The 26,606-nt window shown below is 46.0% G+C and overlaps 1 protein-coding gene across 3 annotated transcripts in view; it reads left to right on the forward strand.

Annotated features, from left to right (window-relative positions):
* The window catches only part of LARGE1 (LARGE xylosyl- and glucuronyltransferase 1), a 545,419-nt gene that overhangs the window by 244,459 nt on the left and 274,354 nt on the right, over nt 1-26,606 (forward strand). For 2 of the 3 annotated variants that reach the window (XM_040490968.1, XM_040490969.1), the window contains exons 3-4: nt 1,245-1,546; nt 18,612-18,694. In XM_040490968.1, coding sequence (XP_040346902.1) covers nt 1,245-1,546; nt 18,612-18,694 — 385 coding nt within the window. The remainder of the gene's footprint in view (nt 1-1,244; nt 1,547-18,611; nt 18,695-26,606) is intronic. The other variant, XM_040490970.1, reaches the window with a different exon arrangement.

Genomic DNA, 26,606 nt, shown 5'->3' on the forward strand with positions numbered 1-26,606 from the left:
TGGAACTAATTTGGTTTTACCAAAGAGGGAAACAGGTTTCAAAAGCCTGGGTTAGAGTTTGTAATTGGCCAGCTTGGGGACAATACAACCCTAAGCCACTGTGATTCTGTGTACCCACACATTCAGCCTCGGCCTTTGATCTGTGGTCCTGGGCAGTGGGATGCAGTGAGTCCTATATGCCACATTGATAGGAGGGGGCCAGGAGCTCAGGTGTTTAACCCCGAGGTGATTAAGAGGGAGAGATATGAGTCATGTTTGTGAAGGCCCAGAGACACATCAAAAAGCCCTGGGCAGAGGCCGACTCAGTTCAGCAGCACAGGTGAACCCCGCAGGGTGTAATTCATTGCATTCTTTGATCCTCAAGTTTTGTGGGTTGCAGAGACTCTCTGGGATGGTTTGGAAGCTCAGTGGGGTCTGAGCAGGAAGAAGAAAAACTTGAAGTATGGAAAATGAGAAGCTTCTTTTTTGGCGGATGGCTAAGAGAGGGTAATTTTCTAGAGATGTTATTTTTGCTTAGTAGTCCCTAAGGCAGCCGTGTTGTAGCTGGATACTGGGATGTCTGCAGCATAGGAACAGGGAGGACAGACAGCTTTGAGTGTGTCGTGTTCCTGGGGCACCTGTGTACAAGATGTGGTATGCTAAGTACCTTTGGGAGATGGGGATGTTGCATTAATAAAATGTTTTAAAGATCCATAGCTCTCTATAGGGCCTCTTATGAAACTGTATTTAAGTGGAGAGTGTATAGGATGAGACATAAGAGAGACCTGGGGACTAATTCTGACACTCCTGGGAGGTGATACTTCAGAAACAGGGTTTTGAAGGATGAATAGGAGTTCACATAGGAAGACCAAAATAAACTTCTGTCGTTATTAATATTTGTTCTTTTTGCCCTCTTCCACTTTCTCCTTTTCCTCTTTCCCTTCCTCCTGCTATTTCTTCATATTCATGTGTGTTTTATCCAGAAGAAAAACGCCTACCAGGAAATGTGCCAAGGTGGGAAAAGACGACAGGGTATTTAGTTAGGAAAAATTATGATTGTCTTCTCTAAATAGCATGTTACTTTTTATCACCTCCTAAGTCATTCTGTTCTCAACTCTGTCCCCAGGTCAGTCTGGACGCATCTCTTGGTCACTCACTTTGGATCCACCTTCCCTCGTGAGCGGAACAGATGCGTGGGGTGCGGGTCGGGGCTCGCGGTGTGCTTCGTCGCGGTTAACCGTCCCCCGGTCTTTCCGCCTCCCCAGATGGGAAGCCGGTGTCCCTGTCTCCGCTGGAGTCGCAGCCGCACAGCCCCCGGTACGCGGCCGCCGGCCAGCGGGAGCGCGAGAGCCTGGAGGTGCGCGTGCGCGAGGTGGAGGAGGAGAACCGCGCGCTGCGCCGGCAGCTCAGCCTGGCGCAGGGCCGCGCCCCAGCCCACCGCCGCGGCAACCACAACAAGACCTACTCCATGGAGGAGGGGACCGGGGACAGCGAGAACCTCCGCGCAGGCATCGTGGCGGGCAACAGCTCGGAGTGCGGGCAGCAGCCGGTCGTGGAGAAGTGTGAGGTAAAGAGCACCCCGGGGGCGGTGGTCCAGAGGCCAGCGGCCCTCACCCCTCGCAGACGCCACCGGGAAGCACCGCCAGGTGCCCGCGAAGGGCTGGCATTTTTGACTCGGGCCTACGTGGGAACCTTGCACGGCCGCTACCGTTGCCGTGTGGCCTGGCCAGTCGATTAGCCTCTCTGAGCCTCAGCCTTGCCATCTGAAAAGTGGGTACGAGAAGGCCTCCAGCACAGAGAGCTTACGAGGAGCAAAGGGATGGAAACCACCGCTTCCTTCTTTGCGGTTCCTTTTGACCCACTCAGGGTCTGTACGCCTAGTTGTCTTCCTGGGGACACCTGTTAATTTAGACTACAGTGTGAGTGGTGGACCTGGAGTTGTGGCCTTGCTGGGCAACAGTTCCCTTGGCCACCTCCTTCCTGACTTAACGATCAGTTTCTGGAGAACCAGAGACCTGTTGCTTCTCTAAGGCAGTGTCTTGAACTTTTACAACTGAATATCCTGCTCCCCACTTTTAGAGTATGCTTTCTGTGTTAGTAACTCTTTGGGCATTTGGAGAACTTACCCGCCCCTTCTCCCTACCGCCCTCACCCCTCTTGTTTGTGCTTCTGTGTGCCCTGAACGCAATGGCATGCATGTTCATTTCCTGCTTCTCCCGGTTCCCAAGGACAGGAATTAGAGCACCCCTGTTAAGAGCAAGGCCTTTTGTGACCCAGACACGCCCGAGTTCAAATCCCAGCTCTGATGGTTTCTGCCATAGGTGCCGGAGCAAGTTACCTGACCTCTCTGAACTTCAGATGCCTCACCAATAAATTTGAGAAAATAATTTCTGCTTCATGGGGGATTTATGAGAAGTAAAAGGGATGGGCCATATAAAGCCACAGACGGAACCTGGTTCGTAATATGTGTTCAATTGTGGTTAACTTTTGTTAATTTTGGTTAGATATATTACCTGCTGTTGCTTTATTCCATTTCCTGGCCACATTCTCAGAATGCTAGACTTCAACCCCCCTGAAAACACTTGGCAAACAGCAACATGTTGTTCATGTGAGGGGAGTCCTTGGTTCTGTTGCTCATACTGCAGTCAGGGAATGTAGGGCTTGCTGAGCAACATAGACTCAGGTCTGGGGAAGGTCAGTAGTGAAGGAGGAGAGCCCTTGGGCTGGGAGGATTTGTCATGGTCTCTCCAGCCTGGATGAGGGGTGGAGAGGTGGACGCAGGTAGATGGAGGCTGTCCAGTGAGAAGTGTACATGAGAGTATGAAGAATAGGAAGCAAGGTGAGAAAGAATGCAGGACATGGGGGGCTGGTCAGGAAGCACAGACAGCCTGGGCCAGGACATGATCGAACTGTATTTTCATTCATTCTTCCATTCTTTCGTCCAGTAGTTACTGAGCCTCCGTTATGTATCCCATGCTGTTCCCTGTGCTGGGAAATAGCAATGAACCAAACTCCTCTTGTCTCATGTTGAGGTGGGGCGTGGAGGAAGAAATGTTCAAGAAACAGCGAGTTGGGAACATCAGGACTTGTTAAAAGCTGTGGGTTTATTCAGTCCTGCCTGCATGCCTGGTCCCATCCACGTAACCTTCCACTGCCATCGCCAGTGGCCCGTGGTACTGAGTATCTCTCTTTTACATCTTCAAAAATGGGGACTCGGCAGTGTTATCAACTTCCCCCACTTTAGGCTGGTCTGGGAGGGCTGTAGTTTTGAGAACTTGTATTCTTGCCTGGGAGAAGGCTTGCTTGCTCTCTTGCATGTTGTCTGCTCTCAGGTTATGGCCCAGGTAGGAGGGCCCAGAGGGGGGAAGTGTATTTATGCCGTTATGACTGAGACCCACTCAGCTGCCCGAGCATCAAGGAGGTAAAAAGTGGAGAGGGGAAAGGAAAAGAAAAAAGGAGGACACATGTAGAGCAGAGGGAGAAAATAGGGGGCTTTCTCTTCCTACCACGGTCTGTCTGGCCAGCAGCTCCCTTCCCCCCGTTCAGTTTTCAGAGATACACCTCCTATTTCTAACGAGGGCTCTGCCTGGAGTGCCTTGCAAAATCGTGTAGGCAAAACAGCTACTGAGGCTGGTGGTACATTGACCTACATCCTGACCCCATCGCAGCTTCATAGCCATGTGGCAACAAGCAGGTTGTATCATTTTCTGTGTCTCAGTTTCCTCGATTGTAAATTACCGGTAACAAGATAAAAATCAAGCTCCTGCCTCGTACTATGTCAGGGGTGACGATATATATTAGAACTAGAGGCAAGCTCTAAAATGTTGTTATTGGCATTAGATTTCACTTTTAAGTGTCAAAACATCCCAGCTAACCATGGCTTTGAGTCTTCTCTTGAAGCTTAAGAAGGCTGGAGACCTTTTGAGTGGGGATGTCTGTTTTAGGGATACAGGCTTCCTTTATGTTTCGCTCAGCTTGCTTGACTGGCATTCCCAAGGGGGTCTCATTGTCCATAATGACTGTCCCAGCACTGGTCATATCTGTGCATGCCATCCAGCAGGCAGGAAGGAAGCAGCGATAAGGCAGGGCATGTCACCTTCCTTTAATAACATGTGTTAGACATTTCACCATCTGTTCCCCTTGGAGCACGTTGCGGAAAAACATTACTGCAGGGCTGTTGGCAGCTGCCATCTAGCTGCAAGGGAGCCTGGAAAAGTTGGGTTTTTATCCAAGGAAACCATGTTCTCTGCTAACATTTTGGAGCTCTGCCACTCGAGAGAACAGATGTTAGGGTTACAGTGAACATTCCCTATCACATGGGTTGTGCCCAGACTCAGTTGTGACTAGAATTGGGTACCCAAAATGCATCTTCTTGGGACCCACCCTCAGCCTATTACTTGAGGATCTCTGAGTGTAGGCTGCAAGAACATGGGCCTTAAAGAAATCTGTGCAGGTGATTCGAGATAGTGGGGCATGTTTGGAAGCCACTGCTTGAAGGCACAACATAAACAATGGGGTTCTCTATATCCCTTTGCTCTTTGAAAGATAAAGTAGCACCATAGGAATTAAGATCTTGGGATTGTTGATTCTTATCATAACTTCTCTTTTAAAAGTCTTTTGACTTGCACCTGGGAATTAAGATTTCTTCATTTTTCTTTGCTTTCCCTGTGTGTCTTGATAATGTTACTTCTTAGGTCCTTAAGGTTGGTTTTGGTAGAATTATCTGTGATGAAACCCTGGTCCTGTTCAGAGTTTCCGTAGATGAATTTGGAAGTCTTCATCTTGCTGGCATCTTGTCTCAGCGTGGTCTCCTGGGTCCACATTTACCATGAGATGCTGACTTCATACCCATTACAGTATAAACACTTTCTCTGTCTCCATCACTCGGTGTCTTTAAAGATTTCAGTGAAGAAGCCATAGAAGCGAACAAGAAATGTCAGTTAGTGGCGAGTGGCGTCAAAGTAGAAGTCTCCCTTCGTCACGACACTTTGCGATTACAAGCGCCAAAGCTGGTCCTGACACCCTGTCAGAGCACAGCGCCTCATAACCGGGGATGTTGTCATCCTCTCTTGTTGCACTGAAACTTCTCTGGGGTATGACAAGTATTTCTGGAAAGTCTTCTGTAATGATGCCAGGCTGTCAGCCGAGATATCTGGTGATGGAAACAATGGGCCTTCGCCAGTCCCTGTGCCTTCTTATCGTTCCTAATTATGTGGCCTTCAAATAGCTGTCCATTTTATTCTTGCCTTTCTCTGTTGTCAGGGCAATGCTGTTTCAGCAAGGCACTGGTTTCTGTGTGCCATGGAACTTGGAGCAGAATAATCCTCTTTGATTTCCACTCGGGCCAGCGTGCGTATGGATCTGTGTATTTTTCTTGCATTTCTGGTTCTGGTGAATTCTGAGAGTCCGCTCTGGTGCAGCTGAGAAGTCACCGACCTCGGAATCCAAATTCCTGACCAGGAATCTTTGCTTTGTCAGTCACTAGTCATGTGAGCTTGGGTGATTCAGTTACCCTCTTGTAGTCTATTTCATCATTACAAAATGAGAGTTATAATATGTTCTTCCCAGTGCAGTTGTAAGGCAGAAACGAGATAGCGGCTGGGAAACTAATTCTGCAAGAGTGTCACATATACTTACTCTGGGTGGTCCACTTTCCTAATGCTGCCTAACACATACCTAAAATGTAATGGCTTAAAACAATAGTGATCATTTTATTAGCTCTCTGGTTTTTTGGGGTCAAGGATTTGGAAAGGGCTTGGGTGAACAGTTCTGGTTTGGGGGTCCCTCATGTAGTTGCCATTAGTTCGTGGCTGGAGCTGAGCAGCGAGGGCTGGAGCAGCGGGCTCTGACCCAGAATCCTTCTTTCCTGTTGTAGACTCAAGGCCTCTCTGTGTCTGCCCCTATGGCTGGTTTGGGCTTCCTTACAACATGGCGGCCCCAGGGCAGTCGGCTGCCTCTGTAGCAGCTGAAGACTAAGTACAAGTACTCCAGTGACCAAGATACAACAGAAGCACTTTTTATGACTTGGCCTCAGAAGTCACACAGTATCACTTCTGCTGATAGTGTAATCTGTTAGTTGAAACAGTTCACCCAGTTTCGTGGGTAAAAGGATACACATTTCTCATCTTTCAGTGGGAGGAATGTCAAGCATTTGTGGATATACTGTAATATGGCAACAATTAATATTGTTATTATGGGAGATCAAGTGAATCGTACTCTCTGATGTGAGACCACCATTAGGGAAGTATGTCTCACCTTCTGCACTGTGCTTTGAGCTTCATCTCTTAGTATTAATGTAATAGTAATAAAAGTTAACATTTACTCAGCCTTTAAAGTAGATCAGACACTATGCTAAAATTTACATAAAATATCTCATTCGGTCCACACAGCAGCATACTTTGTTTTACCCATTAGAAGGCTGCTAAGAAAGGTTCAATAATTACTTCAAAGTCATACTGCCTGGAAGTGGCAGAGGTCAAATTTAAACCTAAGCAGTTTGCTTCTAGAACCTGTGCTTGGAACCATTGCACTCCCGCTCTGTGAGTTAGAGCGCCCGGGACCCACACTTACAGCCCCAGTCTGGCAGGTGCCCCACCTTGAAGGCTTCAGGGTGACCAGGCATGATGGAGGTCATCTTTCCCTTGGGGGCTATGGTAGCCCTGTGAGGGATACTCATTTCTCACTAGGTTGAGGCAAGGGTATGTCTGTTCTTATAAAAGAAGTTCTGTTTTAAATTGCCTTCCAGATTGTGACTGCATTTGTTAACTTAGTAGAGGTGTACTGTTTTACGTTAGGCATTATGTTTATAAAACTTGACATCTTGCAGCTTCGTTTTCTGGGCCCCTAACTAACTATACGGTATTTCGATCTATTGTTTTTACTTTGAGGATTTTATGGAATAACTCAGCAGTGGAGGGCTTGCCTGCCATCCTCCCATATGCATGTTGCTCTTGGAAGATGCTGTTGCAACATTTGGATTCAGATTTCGTTAGCTTCATAGGCGGTCTTTGGGGCTCCTTCAAGGATGTAAATCTGCTAAAATATCTTCCCTAAATGTCAGGCCTTGGAATTAGGGAATGGGTACAACTGGAAGAAACTTAGTAGGATTTTCTTACGTGTTGATTTTCAGGGAACCCTAGCTCCTACAGTGGTAACTTAGGTTCCCTCCTGTCCCTGAATCTGGTAATTACTGTTTCACACCAACTTATCCCCCAAACCCAATGGCTTCAAGTAACAAGCATCTATTTGTCGTACAGTTTATGAAAGTCAGGAATCTGGGGGCAGCTTAGTCGGACATTGTGTCTGTAGTTTTCTCGTGGGGTTGCAGTTGTCTGTGGGGGCTGTGACCATCTGTCAGCTTGACGGGGACCTGCTTCAGAGACGGCACAGAGGCATGGCTGGGACCTCAGTCCCTTAGGGTTGCTTGAGCGTTTTCACATTGTAGCAGCTGGCTTCCCCCCCGAATAAGTGCAGAACAAGGCAGAAACCACAGTCTTTTTTTTATGATCTAGCATTGGATATCATATACTGTTACTTCTGCCCAGTGCTATTGGTCATACAGACCGACCCTGATACAGCATAAGAGAGATTATTCAAGGGTTACACAAGCTGGCAGGGATCTTTGGAGGCAGTCTTGGAGGTGGCCACCTCACCGTGACAATGGCAAGGGGCCCTGTCTCCTGCAATCTCTTGTCTGTGCTTACCCTGGAGCAGTCCTGCCTTGATCTCTTTTCTATATTGTACTCTCTTACTATATTTTATTTCTAAAATGTACCATTAAGAACAACAAGTAAAGGTACAACCCTCTCGTGTTAAAGATGATGAAGCTGAAGTTGAGCAAAATAAAGGATCTGTCCTAATTTTACACAGTTGCCACCAAGGCCGAAATAACGAATGATTCCAGTGGTTCATTTCCATGTTCCTGTGTCTTCTACCCTCTTGTATGGGAGGAAGGTGAAGGAAGCACCAACATTTGACATAGCAGAGGGAATTGGGCAGCTCTGAAACCCGTCTTTTCAATAGTGGGGGAAAGACTATCCCAATCCTTACTTGAAGGAGAGTTGGTGATAAGGGCAGAAGGAAAGAAACTGATGTCTGACCTTCAAGAATATTTAAGGCTCAATACCGTGAAGGTGGTGGACCCTTCAGCATACTATAAACTCTTACATTAATAGTAACACTACTGATTTCTGATACATCTCTCCTACTTACAGGATGCCAGGCTCCTGTAAGATGATGAATCATCTCAGTTAATCTGTCCAGATTTCTGTGAGTTGAGAAATTTTTACCCCTTCTTTATAGATGGAGAAACTGAGGTTCCATTAGGTGCTAGTGTATCTTGAAAGATGGGGAGGAGTTTGTTAAGTGAGGTGAAGGACTAGGGCATATTAAATCAAGGGCACATTACGGAAGCAAAGAAACCCAGCAAGCCATCCAGCTTGACCGGGGCACGAACACCACGAAAAGAAGCGGGCAGGGCTTTTGGTGAGAATGATGCTAACCATGTCTGCTTTCACTTTGTGAGCAAGTGTTTGCTATGTGTGTGAGCTCCTGGACTCTTAATCATCCTAAATTTATAGCTGTGGAAGCTTGGGCTTGGTGAGGCTACATGGCTAAAAAGTGCAGGTCTACATTGTAAATCTTTTTTGTTTTTTGTTTTTTGTTTTTTTAATTTTTTTTTCAACGTTTATTTTTATTTTTGGGACAGAGAGAGACAGAGCATGAACGGGGGAGGGGCAGAGAGAGAGAGGGAGACACAGAATCGGAAACAGGCTCCAGGCTCCGAGCCATCAGCCCAGAGCCTGACGCGGGGCTCGAACTCACGGACCGCAAGATCGTGCCCTGGCTGAAGTGGGACGCTTAACCGACTGCGCCACCCAGGCGCCCCTCTTTTTTGTTTTTAATTGTGGTACAGCAAAGCCACTTAACATGAAATGTACTCTCTTAAAAAAGAGATGTGTGTTTCAGTAGTGATAAGTATATTCACACGGTTGTTCAACACATCTCTAGAACTTTTTCATCTTGCACAATAAACTATGTCTGTTAAACAGCAACTCTCCCATTTTTCCCTCCCCCTCCCTCCAGACCCTGACAACCACCATTCTGCTTCCTGTAAATGTGTCTACTTTAAATACTTCATATATGGGGCGCCTGGGTGGCGCAGTCGGTTAAGCGTCCGACTTCAGCCAGGTCACGATCTCGCGGTCCGGGAGTTCGAGCCCCGCGTCGGGCTCTGGGCTGATGGCTCAGAGCCTGGAGCCTGTTTCTGATTCTGTGTCTCCCTCTGCCCCTCCCCCGTTCATGCTCTGTCTCTCTCTGTCCCAAAAATAAATAAACGTTGAAAAAAAAATTTAAAAAAAAAAAAAATAAATAAATACTTCATATAAATGGGGCCAGACAGTACTTGTCTTTTTTTCTTTTAATGTTTTGTTACTTATTTTTGAGAGAGAGAGAGAGTGTGAGCAGGGGAGGGGCAGAGAGAGAGGGAGGCACGGAATCCGAAGTGGCTCCAGGCTCCGAGCTGTCGGCACCAGAGCCCAATGCGGGGCTCAAACTCACGAACCGTGAGATCATGACCTGAGCCGAAGTCAGATGCTTAACCGACTGAGCCACCCAGGCGCCCCCAGCCATCTGTCTTTAACAAGTCTTCCAGGGAATCCTGATGAGAACCTTGAGTTAGAAGGCGGCCAGGGTAAGGACCCTTCTTCCAGTAGCCAAATTTGGTTCTGGCTCCAATGTATTATGAGTTTGTAGTATTCTCTTTGGACAGAGTGTTTCTTGCCACAGGCTTTCTTTGACCAGCTAAGGGCCAGAGCCCAGGTGAGCTTTTCTAGAAAGCTTCAGGAAAATGTGGCTAACTTTGAAGGTCAGACTTTTTTTAAATTTTATTTTTATTTTAAGATGTTTATTTATTTTTTGGGGCGCCTGGGTGGCGCAGTCGGTTGAGCGTCCGACTTCAGCCAGGTCACGATCTCGCGGTCCGTGAGTTCGAGCCCCGCGTCAGGCTCTGGGCTGATGGCTCGGAGCCTGGAGCCTGTTTCCGATTCTGTGTCTCCCTCTCTCTCTCTGCCCCTCCCCCGTTCATGCTCTGTCTCTCTCTGTCCCCAAAATAAATAAACGTTGAAAAAAAAAATTTTAAAAAAAAGATGTTTATTTATTTTTGACAGAGAGAGAGAGAGGGAGAGAGAGAGACAGAGCATGAGCAGGGAAGGGGCAGAGAGAGGGGGAGACACGAAATTGGAAGCAGGCTCCAGGCTCCAAGCTGTCGGCACAGGGCCTGACGTGGGGCTTGAACTCACAGACCGCGAGATGATGACCTGAGCTGAAGTCGGACACTTAACCAGCTGAGCCACCCAGGTGCCCTGATGTGCATCTTTTTCAAAAAAATAATTTTACTTCTTGTTTGTTTTTAAATATCTTGGAGTAACTAATATCCATATTAATTAATATCCATATTAATCCATATCCATATTAATTAAGCAATTGATATCCAACATCAGTATATATAGCTCTACTCTACCTTTGATTTTTTTAATGTTAATTTATTATTTAAAAAATTATTTTGAGTTTATGTATTTATTTTGAGAGAAAGAGAGAGAGCACAAGTAGGGTAGGGGCTGAGAGAGAGGGAGAGAGAATCCCAAGCAGGCTCCGCACTGTCAGTGCAGAGCCCAACATGGGGCTCGAACTCGCAAGCTGTGAGATGATGACTGAGATCAAGAGTTGGATGCTTAACTGAATGAGGCACCCCATTAATTTATTTATTTTTAATGTTTCTTTATTTTTGAGAGAGAGAGAGAGAGAGAGAGAGAGAGAGAGAGAGGCAGAGAGAGAGGGAGACACAGAATCTGAAGCAGGCTCCAGGCTCTGAGCTGTCAGCACAGGGAACGAACGACACGGGGCTCAAACTCACGAACTGCGAGATCATGACCTGAGCCGAAGTCGGACGTTCAACCGACTGAGCCACCCAGGTGCCCCAGTACTTGTGTTTGAGATTAGCTCGTTTCACTTACCATGACGTCCTCAAAGTTCAGTTATAGTATGAGACAGGATCCCCTTCCTTTTTAAGGCTGAATAATATTTCACTGAATGTATAGCCCACATTTTGTTCATCCGTTCATCTGACACTGCACACTCGGGTTTGCTCCCACCTCTGGGTATTGTAAATAATGCTGCAGTGAACGTGGGTGTGCAAATATCTCTTTGAGACCCTGCTTCCAGTTCTTCCGGCTATATACCTAGAGGTGGGATTGCTGGATCATATGGTAATTCTATGTTTAATTATTCCAGAGAACACCATATTCTTTTCCACAGCAGCTGTACCATTTTATCCTCCCAGCAATGGTGCACGAGGGTCTAGTTTCTCCACATCCTTGCCACAGATTGTAAATCTTTATGTATCTGATAGTCTGCTTCCTCTGCTGGGGAAGTTGACTGCAAAGTGATCACCAAGGACTTTGCAAGAATACATCGTGTGGCTGTTTCTCCCCCCGCCCCCACCTCTGCCTCCCTGTGCTGTAGCACCTCTGGCTTAGTGCAATGGTAAGACACACCTGAGACGGAGTTTCATGTGCGGTCTATGAAGGTGTGCCCTTGGGACCGGCGCCTGAAGGCTCTGTGGGGTTTGTTAGAGGTAGCTGCCCCAGCAAACAATTCTCTGCAGGGAAGGTAGTTCCTGGCAATACATACCTCATTGAAGGGGCATTTGGGCAGCATATCATGGCGTGTCCACCATGCTTAGGTGATTGCAGTAGCTTCCTGACCTTTCTGCTTCCAGCTTGCTCCTTCTGCCGCCCTCCCCGTGCACCTGCACACAGACATGCTCTGTTCTCAACGGGCAGCTTGAGTGATTCTTTAAAATAGAAGTAGGATTGCTTCACATTCTGTGTCTCCCTCTCTCTCTACCCCTTGCCTGCTCATGCTCTCTCTCTGTCTCAAAAATAAATAAACATTAAAAAAACAAAAATAAAAATAAAAATAAAATAAAAACTAAAAATAAAATAGAAGTAGGATCATGCCATTTCTTAGCTCTGAACCCTCAAGTGGCTTCTCTTTTCACACACAGGAAAAGCCAAGTTCTTCCAAATGGCTGTGAACTCTAGAAGGTCTCCCTCACCTCCTGGCTTTCTTCTTGTGGACTGGTTGCCATGCAGCCTGGCTCCCTCTTTTGCTCCAGGCTATTTCCCCAGCACCTACAGTTGAGTCTGGCACGTAGTAGGTGCTCAAGTCTACATTTGCAGAATGGTTGCAGGTTTGGCGAATGTGGGTAGGCTTTTGGCTCAGGCAGGTCAACCTTAGGTAGGGATGTAACACACACCATGTGTGGCAGGTTCGTTTGGGGCTGTATTCAGACAGTGCACCTGCTCCAAATCCTGGTTAGACTTCTGTTGACTCACCCTAAAAATCAGTCTGCCCCTTTAATATGTCTTCCACATAACATTTGGATTTCTGATCGGGTGAGGGTACTCTGTTCTTTGTAACACAGGAAAATCCTAAAGTGGACCAGAAATATGCAGGATGGAGAATGCCTGGTGGTTCATTCGTTTGTTGTGCATTTATTAGGCCTTGGCTATGGAGAAGGTGCTCGAAGTCCCCAGTGCAGGGGTGGCCCTTCCTGTCCTCATCCTTGGCCCTGTAGCCCCCGTGGTTCCACCTGCCCTTCCTTGCTGAGCCCCTGACAGCTTGGGTCCCATTACAGTCAGGAGATGTCTACTTTTATTTTTAAATGATTTTTAATTTTTTGAATGTTGACATACCTTAGGAGGTGTTCTACCTTTATTTTCTACAGGATGCAGATAATTTTGTCTTTTGAGTCCATGGGTTTTTGTATTTAGAGAAAACAGAGTTCGATCACTGGCTTCCCAGAAGAGTAGGGATGTCCTGGAGGTTTGTAAGATGATTTTAGATGGCTCGTTAGCAATACATTGCTTTCATTTTAATAGTCACGTATGTCACAGGGTGGTATGGGTTTCACAGCAGGACTGTGAATTCAACCCCTCGGTTTGCCACTGACTGGCTGAGCCAAAGACACTTAGCCACCCTGTGTCGCTCACTCGTCATCTTGAGATTTGGAAAACGCTGGATGTTAGGAAGACTGCAGAAATCCCCCCGATCCATGCTTTCACTTTCCACGGTTACAGTTAGCCGTGGTCAGGCTGTGGTCTGGAAGCAGATGGTCCTCCTCCTGATGATTCGTCAAGTCAGTGGTAGCCTAATGCTGCGTCAGAATGCGCACGTCATTCACTCATTTCATCTCCGCATGTAGCGATTTCATCTTCCTTCATCACAGGAAGAGTGAGTACAGGACAATATGAGACTTAGGCCACATTTATATAACTTATTATAGTATGTTGCTATAATTATTTTGTGATTAGTTACTGTTGTTAATCTCTTACTGTGCCTGATTGATAACTTCCACTTTATGGTGGGTATGTATCTGTAGGAAAATACATAGTATATTATAGGGTTCAGTACTATCCAGTTTCAGGCGTCCACTGGGGGTGTCTTGGAAAGTATCCCCTGTGCACTATTGTATATAGAAATTCTACACTGCTCTTAGACAGGATTCACCAAGGATCAGAGAGGTTACGTTACTTGCACAAGGTCACTCAGCTGGCCAGAGGCTGAGCTGCAGCCACCACCCAGCTCTCCCGAGGGGGTTAAAGCACAACGATGCTGAACAGCTTTTCTTTATGCTGTTGAGGCATTTGGTGAACAGCATTACTTCACGAGGTGCACCTTCTTGCCCTCCCTTGTCTGCGTACAACAAGCCAGTGGGGCGCCCATTTTTATGTCCATTTTACAGACAAGCCAGTGAGGCTCAGGGACATTGAATGAATGCTCCTCAGTCACAAAACAGTAGCTTAGCCTTGATGTCGCGGCTCAGACCAGATCTCCCCATGAACCTTCTTCCACCTCTGTTTCTAGCTGTGTGCTTCTCCCCAGCTGCCTGTCCTCCTGGAGTCCTGCCTCCCTGCCCCTTGCTCCCCCACCACACAATCAGAACGTGGGCTCAGCCTGACTCCTCACAGCACATTGTTGAAATGGGGTTCCGCCCTCTCTCCCATCGCACAGTCTCTCGCAGTGTTGCTGGGGGGAAGCACAGCTGGGCACAGTATTAATTACTTCTTCTGGGGCCATACCTTGTCTGCCGTCCCTTAATTTTTTCCTACGTTTCTTTCGGGATAGCAGGAACTTTTTCCCTGCGTCCATATTTGAGAAGACAACCCTGTGGAGATTTTTCTTGTGTGTGTTGGGGTTGGGGGAGGGGAGGCCAGAACACAGAGAATGTTCTTTTTCAGGTTCTCTTGAAGGCTAACACACAGAGAGTTACAAATCCCAGGTGGCCCTGAATGTCAGAAGTGACAGTTGCTCTGGTCCAATCACTGGAAGGCCCTCTCCTCCCTGAAGCCTGCGGGTACCCTTTTGGCCTAGATGGTGCAGGTTGCTCTAGGCTGCGAGGACTCTGATCTCGTCAACATAGGATCCTTCCCAGTGTTTGATGGGGTTGTCTGGTGAGCTTTCTCCCTCTTCTCTTCATCCCGGGGAACTGCTTCACCTTTCCATCCAGCTCAACATAGTGCTTGGCATATCAGGGACGCCAGGAATGCCCATGTCATGCCTGAATCCTTCTTATAAGTCCTAAAAGTCGATGTCTCTCACTCGAACCTAGTTCAGCTACATCATGTCTTCAGGGGCAGCTTGTGGATGTGCTGAGTGCCAGATTCAGGACTAAAGGGAGTGAGCACGAAGCTTCGTGGGCTTCCTCAGAAAGAACTTTTCGTCCATGTGTCTGAGAACTTTGTCAAGCTACTTAAAGTTTATACATACAGCTTCTACATTCTCAAGTTTGTTACATTGGTGCTCTCCTGCCTTTTTTTTTTTTTTTTTTTTTTTTTTTCAGCTTAGGGATGGACAGTTTATTTATGAATGCTTCAGAGTCCTCTGTGCTTCCCTTCCAGCCACCGGAACCAATGTGAGGCTAGGAAGGGTCACTGGAATTGGTCAGGCCCTGGCAGGAAATCAATGGCACTCTTGAAGGAGGCAGGAAGGGTTTAAGGCAGCGCAGACATGCGAACTGGTGAGGGTGGTGAAGCCACTAGAACCCCTGGGCCTGAGGGATAGGAGACAGGTGGCCTAATGGAGCCCAGCAGAATCAGAACTCAGGGGGAGGGTTTCTGACAGGTACAGGGGATCTGATCTCTCCTGCTTGCCCTCAGGCCTCCCAGTGACCAAACTCCACCAGAAACCAGAGGCAGTGGGAGCCCAATTATTCAGTCTGTAAATGTCAGGCACTTAGGCACAGAGCAAATTGAAAGAGGGTAAGAGTGAGTTTGGAGGCACAAATTAAGATCATCACCCCAGCCCAGTCTGAGCTTTGTGACCAGTAAAGGTAAGTATGACATCTATATAAAATGTAAGCAAGTCTTGATGACTGGCCTGTGGTCACCCAATCTGATATTTTAGATGCTTCACTTTGATGGGATGAATGTCCAAGTAGTTTGGCCACTGGCCATCTTTTTTTTTTTTTTTTTTAGTTTAGTTAATTTATTGAGAGAGAGAGAGCACGCACAGGAGGGACAGAGAGAGAGAGAATCCTAAGCAGGCTTTGCACTGCCAGTGCTGAGCCCGATGTGAGGCTCAAACTCATGAACTGTGAGATCATGACCTGAGCTGAAACCAAGAGTCAGATGCTTAACCGGTCGAGCCACCCAGGTGACCCTGGCTATTGGCCATCTTTAAGTCACCACAAAGAGACGCTTGAAACCTGGGCTTTGTAGCTTCAAAACCAAGTTATCATGGTGAGACCATATTTGTGGCTCTGCTCTTTGAAGGGACATTCATCCCTGTCCCCCTACTCTCTCTGCTCTGAAGCCTAACCGCTGACCCATTCTTGGCATTCACTCCTACACCTACAAAAGCTGGGACCACCCAGAACTCTTCCAAGAGCATGTTCACAGTGCTCCAATTTTCTGCCTTTCTTGGTAGCAGGGCCTTGCTGCTGCGGCTCCAGATGATGAATTTATTCATGGTGGCAGGTGTATTGGATGAAACTAAAGAGATTGGAAAATTATGTAAAATGTTTGAGAATGTGCACGCTCGTGCTTTCATTTAATGGGCCCATTTTAAAAAGCCCCTGAACCCTGAAGCCAAGACAAAGTTTGATATCTCAGAGGCCGCATGTTTAAATATTTGCAATTGCAAAGAGCTTGATTCAGCGTGCTTTTATCCATTCTTGTCCCCTTCCTGGTTATGTCTCCTGCGTGCAGGCATTTTCCTATTCATTTCCTTGGTGATTTAAACGGTGATGGTTGCATCCGCATAACAGTCTTTCATCCCAAGTCTTTTGGAGATATTATCCAGAGATAAGTGATGGTGTCTTCTCTTCATTTTACAGGTGGAGAAATTAAACTATGCATAAATTAGACTGAGTCAAGGTCGGGTTGGTAGCTTGTGGGTCTGAGTTTCCCTGTACCCTCTCTTTTTCTTTCTAAAAGCAGGGTTTCCTCACAACAGCCCTGTGACCTTTTGGACAGGGTAATGCCATGTTGGGGGCTGCCCTGAGCCTTGTAGGGGGGTCAAGCAGCATCCCTGGCCTCTGCCCACTCAATGCCGGTAGGCCTGCACACACCAGGAATGACAGCCAAAAATGACTCCAGACACTGTCAGATGTTCTGGGTAAGGCAGAGGGGGATGAATTTTGCCTCCTGTGGAGAACCATTGCCTTCCAGCAGAGTAATTTAAGATCCTGGACACCAGAGATTGTGAGTTCATTGGTCTGAGGTGGGGCTGGGGCACAGGGTGTATTTTATAAACCTTTCAAGTGTTTCTGATGTACTATCATGGTTAAGAATGTCTGCTCCAGAATTCGAATCCCATCTAAGCCTGAGTAAACTTCCCCTGGTGATGTTGCGGGGGGTGGGGGTCCGGGGGGGTGGGGAGTGTGGTAAAGTAGGCCTGGGAACCAGAGGTCATTATCCTGAAAGCCTGTAGGGGAGCAACCAGGATATCAGAACTGCTTTTTTATTTTTATTATTGTTTTTTAACTTTGTACTTTGAAGTAATTATAGACTTCTAGGAAGCTGCAAAGGTAGTACGTAGGGTCAACAGAACTGTGTTTTGAACTGGCTGATGAGAATAATGGGGAGTCCAGAAGCCATGCCATGGGGAGAGGGCACCTCTGGAGGCCCCTCTCTCTTTTTTTTTTTCTTTTTAATTTTTTTTTTTTTGAGAGCAATTTATTGCTCTTCTTTTTTTTTTAATTTTTTTTTTTTTAACGTTTATTTATTTTTGAGACAGAGAGACAGAGCATGAACGGGGGAGGGTCAGAGAGAGAGAGGGAGACACAGAATCTGAAACAGGCTTCAGGCTCTGAGCTGTCAGCACAGAGCCCGACGCGGGGCTTGAACTCACGAACCACGAGATCATGACCTGAGCCGAAGTCAGATGCTTAACCGACTGAGCCACCCAGGCGCCCCATGGAGGCCCCTCTCTTAATTAAGTATTGGGTGCTAGAGGGAACGTGCTCGTTCTGCAATACTCCCAGGACAGAGCAAGCCTGGGGTGGCTGTTAGGAGGCCGGTTTCAGTACAAGGTGGACTGTGCTTTGGCGAAAGGTACAACGTTGAGAGGCGTGACCCCTCTATTCTTTGAGCTGTTGTGAGAGGCTGGATGGCTTTCTGTAGGGGCTGCCCTAGAACAGGGTTTCCCAGTCTTTGTCAGTTGCTACAGCACACAGGGTAGTCGTGCCTGAGGGGCCAGCCCTGCCTGGTAAGCCTTAAGACCTCGCTTCAGGACATGAGTGACTTTGTCCCCTGTAAGTCACTGACAGCACACCAGGGTGCCAAGGGGACCCCATTTGGGAAGCCCAGCTCCAGAGAACATCATCACTATGATCGGAAGGCTGTGTGCCAAGCGCCATATTTATTCCACTCTTGGTATTGTTCCCTTATGTGCTCCATGACCTCCTGCAGGACATGTGTCATGGCCCTGTGTGACTGTGAGATGCCACACCTTTCCCAGGGTCACCCTGGGCTAAAGGAGGAAGCCAGGATTCCTTTCCGGAGCCCGAGCTCTTAACTGCTCAGATGAGATGCCCCATAAAGTCCCCTTCACTTCTCCTGTCTTGAGTTCTTGGAACGATGTCCCAGCTGGCGCCCTTATAGGTGTTCATTGGTGTCTTTGCCTGGTCGGGCTCCTCTAACCTGAGTCATCTTGCGAGAACATTTCCCAGCTCTGAGCCATCACTTCTCAGTCTGAGATCCCTGATTGTCACTGCTTCCTTTCAGGGTGTATTTCTTTCTTCTCTCATGTGACCAGTTGTCGTTGTCCCCCAGCTTGGGGGCAGGGGACGCACTGTTTGCCTATGTGAGCCGATTGCCCTTTCTCTCGTCCCCAAAATGTAATTGAAAAGAGCCTTAATGGTTTCCAAATGATGATAGCTCCATAAACCGATTAAAAAGGCCTTAATAAAACTCCCTCAAGTTATTTTCCACAGCTGCAGACTATGCCCTTTGTTTTCTAATGATCCCAACAAGAAATGAGGGTGGTTTTTATTTTTCATGTGGTCTGGAACACCAGGAAGGCCCTCTTCCATCTGTTTAACTGCTCGCCCGGTTTTCTTTGCTTCCCAGACAATCCACGTTGCTATTGTCTGTGCCGGATATAACGCCAGCCGCGATGTCGTCACCTTGGTCAAGTCTGTCCTGTTTCACAGGTAAGCGCGGCCACTGTTCTCTGTGGGCTTGTGCGTGGGGCCGGGGCGCGTGGCTCGTGCGTGTGATCCTTCCGTGTCACTGCCTGCCTGCACACTTCCTCTGGAGAGAGTCAAAGAAGGGCATCACTGAAGCGGCTGTGAAAATACGCTTTTTGTCTGAAACCCTGGGGACATTATTGTGTCAATAATGTTTAACGGGAGCAGTTAGGTGCTGTCCCACAACGTTTAGGATTATAGCTCTTAGACCTAAAGGGACCTTCAAGGACACTTCAGATTTGAGGCTTCCATTTCTTCATTGGCTTCCTCTCCTGACAGTCACCAGACCTCTCTGTTTACACATCCCTGTTGACAGGTTGTGTTGTGGACTGAATTGTGTCCCCCTAAAACTTATCTGCTGGAGCCCTAGCCCCTACTCCCTCAGAACGTGAGCTGTATTTGGAGATTGGCCTCGAAAGAGGTAATTCAGTTAAATTGAGGCAATATGAATGGACCCTAATCCAGTATGACTGGTGTCCTACTAAGAGGAGATTGGGAGACAGACTTATGCAGAGGGAAGACCCTGTGAGGACACATGGAGAAGACCCCCCCATGTACAAACCCAGGAGAGGGGCCTCAGGAGAAACCAGCCTTGCCAGCACCTTGATCTTGGACTTCCGGCTTCCAGAACCATAGAAAATAAGTTTCTTTTGTTTAAGCACTCCCAGTCTGTGGTATTTTGTTATGCAGCCCTAGTTAGCTCATAGAGGTTGCTTGCTGTATTCCAGTTGTAGCCTGTCCCATATCTGGGCATTTCTAACAATTGGAAAGTCCTGCCTTATATTAAACTGAAATTTTCCAACCCGTAGATAATGTGTGTGGGTCCTCGTGGATCCCCGTGGAACTAGCCACATAAAGGACAGGTTTCTCCTCCACCTGGAAGTGATTCTGCTTCTCCTAAGTCCTCTCTTATCCAAGTTAAACGCCTGCCATTTGCTTCTACTTTTTTACAGGACTTTTCTTGTTTTTTTTTTTTTTTTTCACTATTTTGATTGATTGATAGATTGATAGACCTATTCAAGGTGTATCCAGAATTGAGTTTGTAGTTCTAGCCAGTATCCTTGGCTGTGTTCTAACATTCTTACCAAGGGTTTAAATAAAGCTTATTCATGGCTGTGGCCAAGATGCAGAAGGTTCTGGGCAGTATGAATAATCACGAGAAGCTCTTAGATCTCAACTGAACAGAGATCAATGTCACGTTAATGCCCGACTCTAGCTGTCAGTGCTGAGGTCTGCATAATCTCCCTCCTGCACTTGGCCTCCCAGTCCCCACAGATCTAGCCTCTCCAATGCCAGGTGATACTTTAAAAGGCAAATCTGGGGCGCCTGGGTGGCGCAGTCGGTTAAGCGTCCGACTTCAGCCAGGTCACGATCTCGTGGTCCGTGAGTTCGAGTCCCGCGTCGGGCTCTGGGCTGATGGCTCAGAGCCTGGAGCCTGTTTCCGATTCTGTGTCTCCCTCTCTCTCTGCCCCTCCCCCGTTCATGCTCTGTCTCTCTCTGTCCCAAAAATAAATAAACGTTGAAAAAAAAATTTTTAAAAAGGCAAATCTGATTTCTTCAAACCTTTTCTTGGCTCCTCCTTGTGGACGGGAGAGAATTAAACCTCTTCACCGTGGTCTATCTAGACCATCAGGACCTGATGTGATTCTCTCTCCTCCCCTTGCTGATACTTCACTCTCCAGAAACATTGACCTGCTTGAATTCCCACCCTCTCCCTGCCTGTTGTCTATTTGTCCATTTCTCACCTCCTCCAGCCTCTTCCTCCTCCCAGCCTGGCAAACTTCTTATCCTTCTTTTTCTTTTTCTTTTTAAAAAAAATTTTTTTTTTAACATTTACTTAATTTTGAGAGAGAGACAGAGAGAGAGAGAGATCAGGGGAGGAGGAGAGAGAGGGAGACACAGAATCCGAAGAAGGCTCCAGGCTCTGAGCTGTCGGCACAGAGCTCAATGCGGGGCCCGAACTCATGAACCATGAGATCGTGACCTGAGCTGAAGTCGGCCACTTAACCAACCTAGCCACCCAGGTGCCCCTCCTTATCCTTTTAACAAGAGGCCCACCTGTACCTGTTAGTCTGGGCTGGGGCTCCCCTTCTCCCAGCCCACAATACCCTGTGCATCTTTCTGTTACTGGACTTAGTACATTGTATTTTATTTCTGTATTCATGTTGTCTTTTGTAGTCGAATATGGGACTTCTGGGGACAGCAACCATGCCTTATATTTCTGTATTCTCAGTATCTTAGCAAAGGACTTCACATGTATTAGGTGCTCCATGAATGTTTACTTGTTTAACAAGTGAATCTGGGGAACTTCATTAATAAATAACCTGAAGATAAATTTATTCAACCAGTTAACTAATAGATCTAGCTCAGACCTGGTTCAGCTACACATTCATGCCACTCTACAGCTGAGTGATTTTCAGCAGGTCATTTTAACCCTTTAGACTTTCATGCTTAGGTTACTTACCTCTTGCTGTGAATCAGTTCACCCCGATATTTATTAGATTGAAGACAAAATTTATTAGCTCAACTGTTTAAACTGAACTCACCTGGGCGGGTCTTTTGGTGGGTGCCCTGATGTGCCTGTAGTCAGGTAGCAGGCCCACAAAATGTCAGATTCCCTGATCTGCACCCGGGAGCAGGAGATTCCCTGCCTTCCTCCCTGCTCAGTCCCTGCCCTGAAGTGGGGAAGGGGGAGCACTGAGTAACCAACAAGTAGAGAATGCGGTCGGCTGATGGGAGGGGCTCTCCGTTCCCTCCTCTTACCTCTGCCAGGTTGGTATTGGGATTTCAGTTGCTCCTCTCAGGAGGAAATGGGAATACCAAATAAAGATACCAATAAAGCCCCAAGTGGGGCTCCACCTCATGTCTTCTGACTTAAAGTGAGATACCGTTTCTACACCACCATCACTCCTGTGTGTTGTTTGAGACTCCTTGTGGTTCGTCAGCCTTCACCTGCTTGAAACCGGGCATTTTGTCCCATAAGCACTGAATTAGATGAGTGGTTCTCAGCCTTTTTGTGTTTGTTTCTTGTCACCAGTAAAAAACTTGGGTCCCTCCCTGATTGGGGGGAAAAGCCCCCCTGTTAAGAGAAGAGTATTCGCATGATTACAGACAGTCAAATGTGCTGCCTCTCAATTATGGCTCATGTTAAAGCCATAAAAATGTTTTGTGTTGCTGGGTGTAAATATTATCGCTGTTGCTTCGCTACAAATCAAATAATTCCAGTAGTTGCCGACCAGCTTCGCTACAAATCAAATAATTCCAGTAGTTGCCGAAACCCTAAGGAATCCCATTGAGTGTAAACTTTTACTCCTACAGTAACTGCGCAGCACAAAGATGTTACATTTAAAAATAGCAATAGATTTATAATTGGCTGCCAATGGCATGCTGTGTTTTGGTGGCGGCCTGGGGATTTGAGAAGAAAGCAAATTCTTAGTATGCGTTAGGAAAATTCTACACCCCACATCAGTGAGGACTTGATCTTCACCCAGATGACCACTTAAATCCCTCCCATCCTTGGAATTCTACAATGAGAATGTCTGTGGATTGATGTGCTGGTGATAATGACTGGAGATATCAAGACAAAAGGACTTTTGAAAGACTTTCAGCTCAGAAAATCCAGCTATAAATAGCTTCACTGCTTCAAAGCACGTTATGGGGATTAACCAATACATGGTTATAAAATACTTTGGCAAATGAAGTACCTTTCTAGTGTTAATAATAATGTAATAATAGTGGTGTAGGATGCTTCTTTTGGCTTTCTCTGTTAATTACAGCAATTAGATTTATTTTCCAGACAAGACTTTCAGCAAATTTTCATTTAAGGCTTGCTTTGTTACATCAAATCAATTTTACTTCTGCAGTATGCCTGGTGACAGTTGACATAGTAGATTTTAAAAGAGAGTAAAAGAGTGATATAGGCACTCCGTATACTCCTACCAGAACCAGAAATTGCTATAACCTTTTTGGAAAGAAATTTTATGGTGTTATGCCCAAGACCTTGACCCTATATGACGACTTCAGAGACTCTGTCTTAAGAGGATAATCCTGGGCGGCCTGGATGACTCAATTGGTTAAGCATCCAACTCTTGATCTCAGCTCAAGTCATGATCTTGCAGTTCATGAGTTTGAGCCCTGCATCGGGCTCTGCTCTGACAGCACAGAGCTTGCTTGGGATTCTCTCTCCCTCTCTTTCCCTCCTTCCCTCCCTCTCAAAAATAAATATTTAAGGGGCACCTGGGTGTCTCAGTCAGTTGAGCGTCTGACTTCGGCTTAGGTCATGATCTCACAGTTTGTGAGTTTGAGCCCCGCATCAGGCTCTGTGCTGACAGCTCAGAGCTTGGAACCTGCTTTGGATTCTGTCTCTGTCTCTGTCTCTGTCTCTGTCTCTGTCTCTGTTTCTCTCTCTCTCTCTCTCTGCCCTTCCCCTGCTCGCTTGCTCTCTCTCTCTCTCTTTTTCAAAAATAAACATTAAAAAAAATCAAAATATTTTTAAAAATCTTTAAAAAAAAAAGGATAATCCTGATTGTAGAAAACACTTTTATGACATACTGCTTATAATGATAAAAATTTGAATCATACTCAGATGCTTGGGTGGCTTAGTTAAGCATGCAACCTCGGCTCAGGTCATGATCTCACAATTTGTGAGTTTGAGCCTTGCGTTGGGCTCTGTGCTGACAGCTCAGAGCCTGGAGCCTGCTTCAGATTCTGTGCTCCTCTCTCTGCTCCTCCCCCACTCATGCTCTGTCTCTGTCTCTGTCTCAAAAATAACTAAACACTAAATTTTTTTTTTAATTTGAATCATTCTTAAAAACAATAAGACTAAATAGTGGATCACTCTTTTATATAGTAACCCATGTTCTCAGTTGGTGGACAAATTGTATTTTGTGATATAAAATAAGTGATAACACAGTTCAAAACATGTGCATAATATTCTGTATAAATACAAGCACATATGTGTCACATGTGTGCAGATGTGCACAAATATTCTCAAAACACTGGTAGGAGAAAGACTAGCAGAGACTTTGTTTAAAAAACGGAATTTTTCATGTGTTTGGAGAGGTAGAAATAAAGGTGATACTGTTTTTGTTTTCTCTTTACGTGTATTTTGGGTCATCTCATTGTGCAAAGAAAAAAGGTGGATGAGAAAGAATGAATACAAAATACATGTGAACAAGGGTTTATCTCATAGAGAATAGCACGATATGTGTCCATGGAAGGGCTTTTAAAAGGAAATTGGGGGACGACCTGTAACTCCAATCCCATTTGCAAATAAACTGGGAAGTGTAGCTGTTCTTCAAGGAGGCGAAGCTTTTAGTGAGCAGAGCGAAAAAAAAATTACTTAGTTACTTAGTAGCTAAGTGTTTACCTCCTGGGCAGGAAGGTGGGCCAGCTTGTAAAAATTTAATATTTGTTTGCTGGAATGATCTACTGATTCTTACACTGTATAGTCCCGTTGGCAGGAAGAAGCTGGGTGATTTCCCTTACTTTGCATATCAAGCAGCTGGTTTTTTGTTTTTGTTTTGTTTTTTGTTTTTTGTTTTTTTTTTTTAACTTCACTCGTGCCCCTGAAGAAGATGGAGGGTAAAACAGCCTATTTGTGCCAAGTATCCGTCTCTAATTGTGTTATTGCTTATTCAGGCTTAAGCTTATTATACAAGTAGAGTCTAGCTTGTGAAGGGAAGGACCTAGGATTTGAATAAAACAAACAAACAGAAGTAGGTTCTGATTTTGGTCTTGCCATCTATGAGCCAGGTCTCTGTACTTCTTAGAGCTTTGGCTTGTTCTATAACCTTTCTTACAGCCCTGCTTGACTGTCAACAGAGATAATCTATGTGAAACATTTCTGTATTTTTTTTTTTTTTTTGAGAGACAGAGAGAGAGAGAGAGAGAGAGAGCATGGGAGCTGGGGAGAGGGATAGAACGGGAGAGAGGGAGAACCCTAAGCTCAGATGGAGCCCGGCATGGGGCTCGATCCCACGACACTGGGATCATGACTTGAGCTGAAATCAAGAGATGGGCACTTAACCACTGAGCCACTCAGGCACCCCTGTATTCTGTTTATTGAACAAATATAAATGTAGCTGTCACTCTATATCAGGCTCTGCTCTAAGTGTTTTTCAGATATTAATGCATTTAATGCTCCTGTGACTCCAGGAGGTGGGTACTATTATCACCCCCTTTTAGAGATGAGGAAGCTGAGAATTCATGTTAAGTCCTAGCTCAGAGTCGCAGGATGCTCAGATATGGGTTGGTACCCAGTCAGTCTAGCTTCAGAGTCTGAGCCCTCAACTGGGGGTGGCAGGGGGGTGGGGTGGGGTGGGGGTTACTATTTTGAATATCATTATTCTTTCTGTTTTTAATCATCATTTTGGGTGACCTTGTGGACATTGTTATTGCTACTATGATCTCTGTAATCACACCTTCATCCCTCCACTGAAGTATGTATTTTTGAGGTGCTGAGCATAAAATAAATAGTGGTTTTAAAGGCTTGGACATTAGTGTTCTTGTAAAACTTAAGAAAAAAGCACTGAGGAAAGGAAGTGGTAACTGTGAGGTGATAGTTAATTAGCTTGATTGTGGTGATTATTTCACATCCCACACATATGTAAAAACATCACCTTAAACGTTCGTAATATATTTAATGTATACCTTAAATGTATACAGTTTTTGTCAACTCGACCTCAGTAAACCTAGGGAAAAGAGAAAGTGCTATGGTCATGTGATATCTTCGAACAGGTAGGATACCTATGCTATTTGGTCATGCACGTACATGTAAAGCCAAAGAAAAGTGATATGTGTAGTTCAGATACCAGGCATCACGTAGGCCATTGTATTTGACCTTCATCCCAACCCAGTACGGTAGATGCCACTGCCCCCACAAATGGATGAGGAAACTGGGGCTCACAGAGGTTAAATAGCTTGTTCAAGGTCACAGGTGAGTAGATGATGCTCCTGGGATTCTAACCTTGGTTGTGCCAAAGCCTGGAATCCATGAGGCCTTTTTGTTTGTTTGTTTTTGGAAAGTTGCTCTGTATTTCTCCCACGGAGAGCTCTTCTGATGTGATGCTGACTTGCCCTTGAACCCTCCCACACGATCAGTGCTACCTCTCTTCCTTCTAACTGGGAACGCACACCGAGAAACCCTCATTCTGGTGGCTGTGTTTTTCTGCAATAAGTTGTATTAAATCTCCAAGTGTAACAGATTCACTGAGCATTGGAGCCGCTGTCACAGGCTCTTTCTTTTTCTAAAAATTGCCATTCCATTGTAAACTTAATAATTAAGGATTATTTCAGCTCAGATGTCCCTGTGTATTTTAATAAAAGCAGACCCTAGATTGCCTTGTAGGGGCTGTGGCACATTCCTGACAAGATAAGAAAGGAAAGGCAGGGAGAAAGCTGGAGTTTAATCATCTTTGCTCTTTGTATTACCATATTTACGGCATCCCAACCTGGACCAGGGGAGCAGTTAAGGAAATCAGAGGCGGCAGGAGCATTGCTCATTATAAGCGAAGTCTGCAGGCTCTGCTGAAGATAAAACATGCACTTGCTTCTTTCTTTGTTGTCAAAGCGTGATCTGGTCTGAATATAGACCAGACTTAACGTCTGTGTCGTTCAGGCCCCGGCAAGCTACATGGGACCCGTTCTATATTAAGATATTCTGGCCTGTTCACATAGAAGCCTTTTCTCATGGGCTCAAAGCAATGCTCCCCAAATGCATATATAATTGGCAGCTGGTATAAAAGGCTGTTTTTGATGTTGTACAGAAATAAAATTAAATAACAATGAATCATCTATCGAGGAAATTATCTTTGTGTGTGTGTGTGTGTGCGCGCGTGTGAATAGTAAGAAATTCTGGATAAGTGCTTATCCTTCC

Source organism: Herpailurus yagouaroundi, unplaced genomic scaffold, assembly GCF_014898765.1.
Source record: "Herpailurus yagouaroundi ecotype Mexico unplaced genomic scaffold, PumYag 182, whole genome shotgun sequence".
Lineage (NCBI taxonomy): Eukaryota > Metazoa > Chordata > Mammalia > Carnivora > Felidae > Herpailurus > Herpailurus yagouaroundi.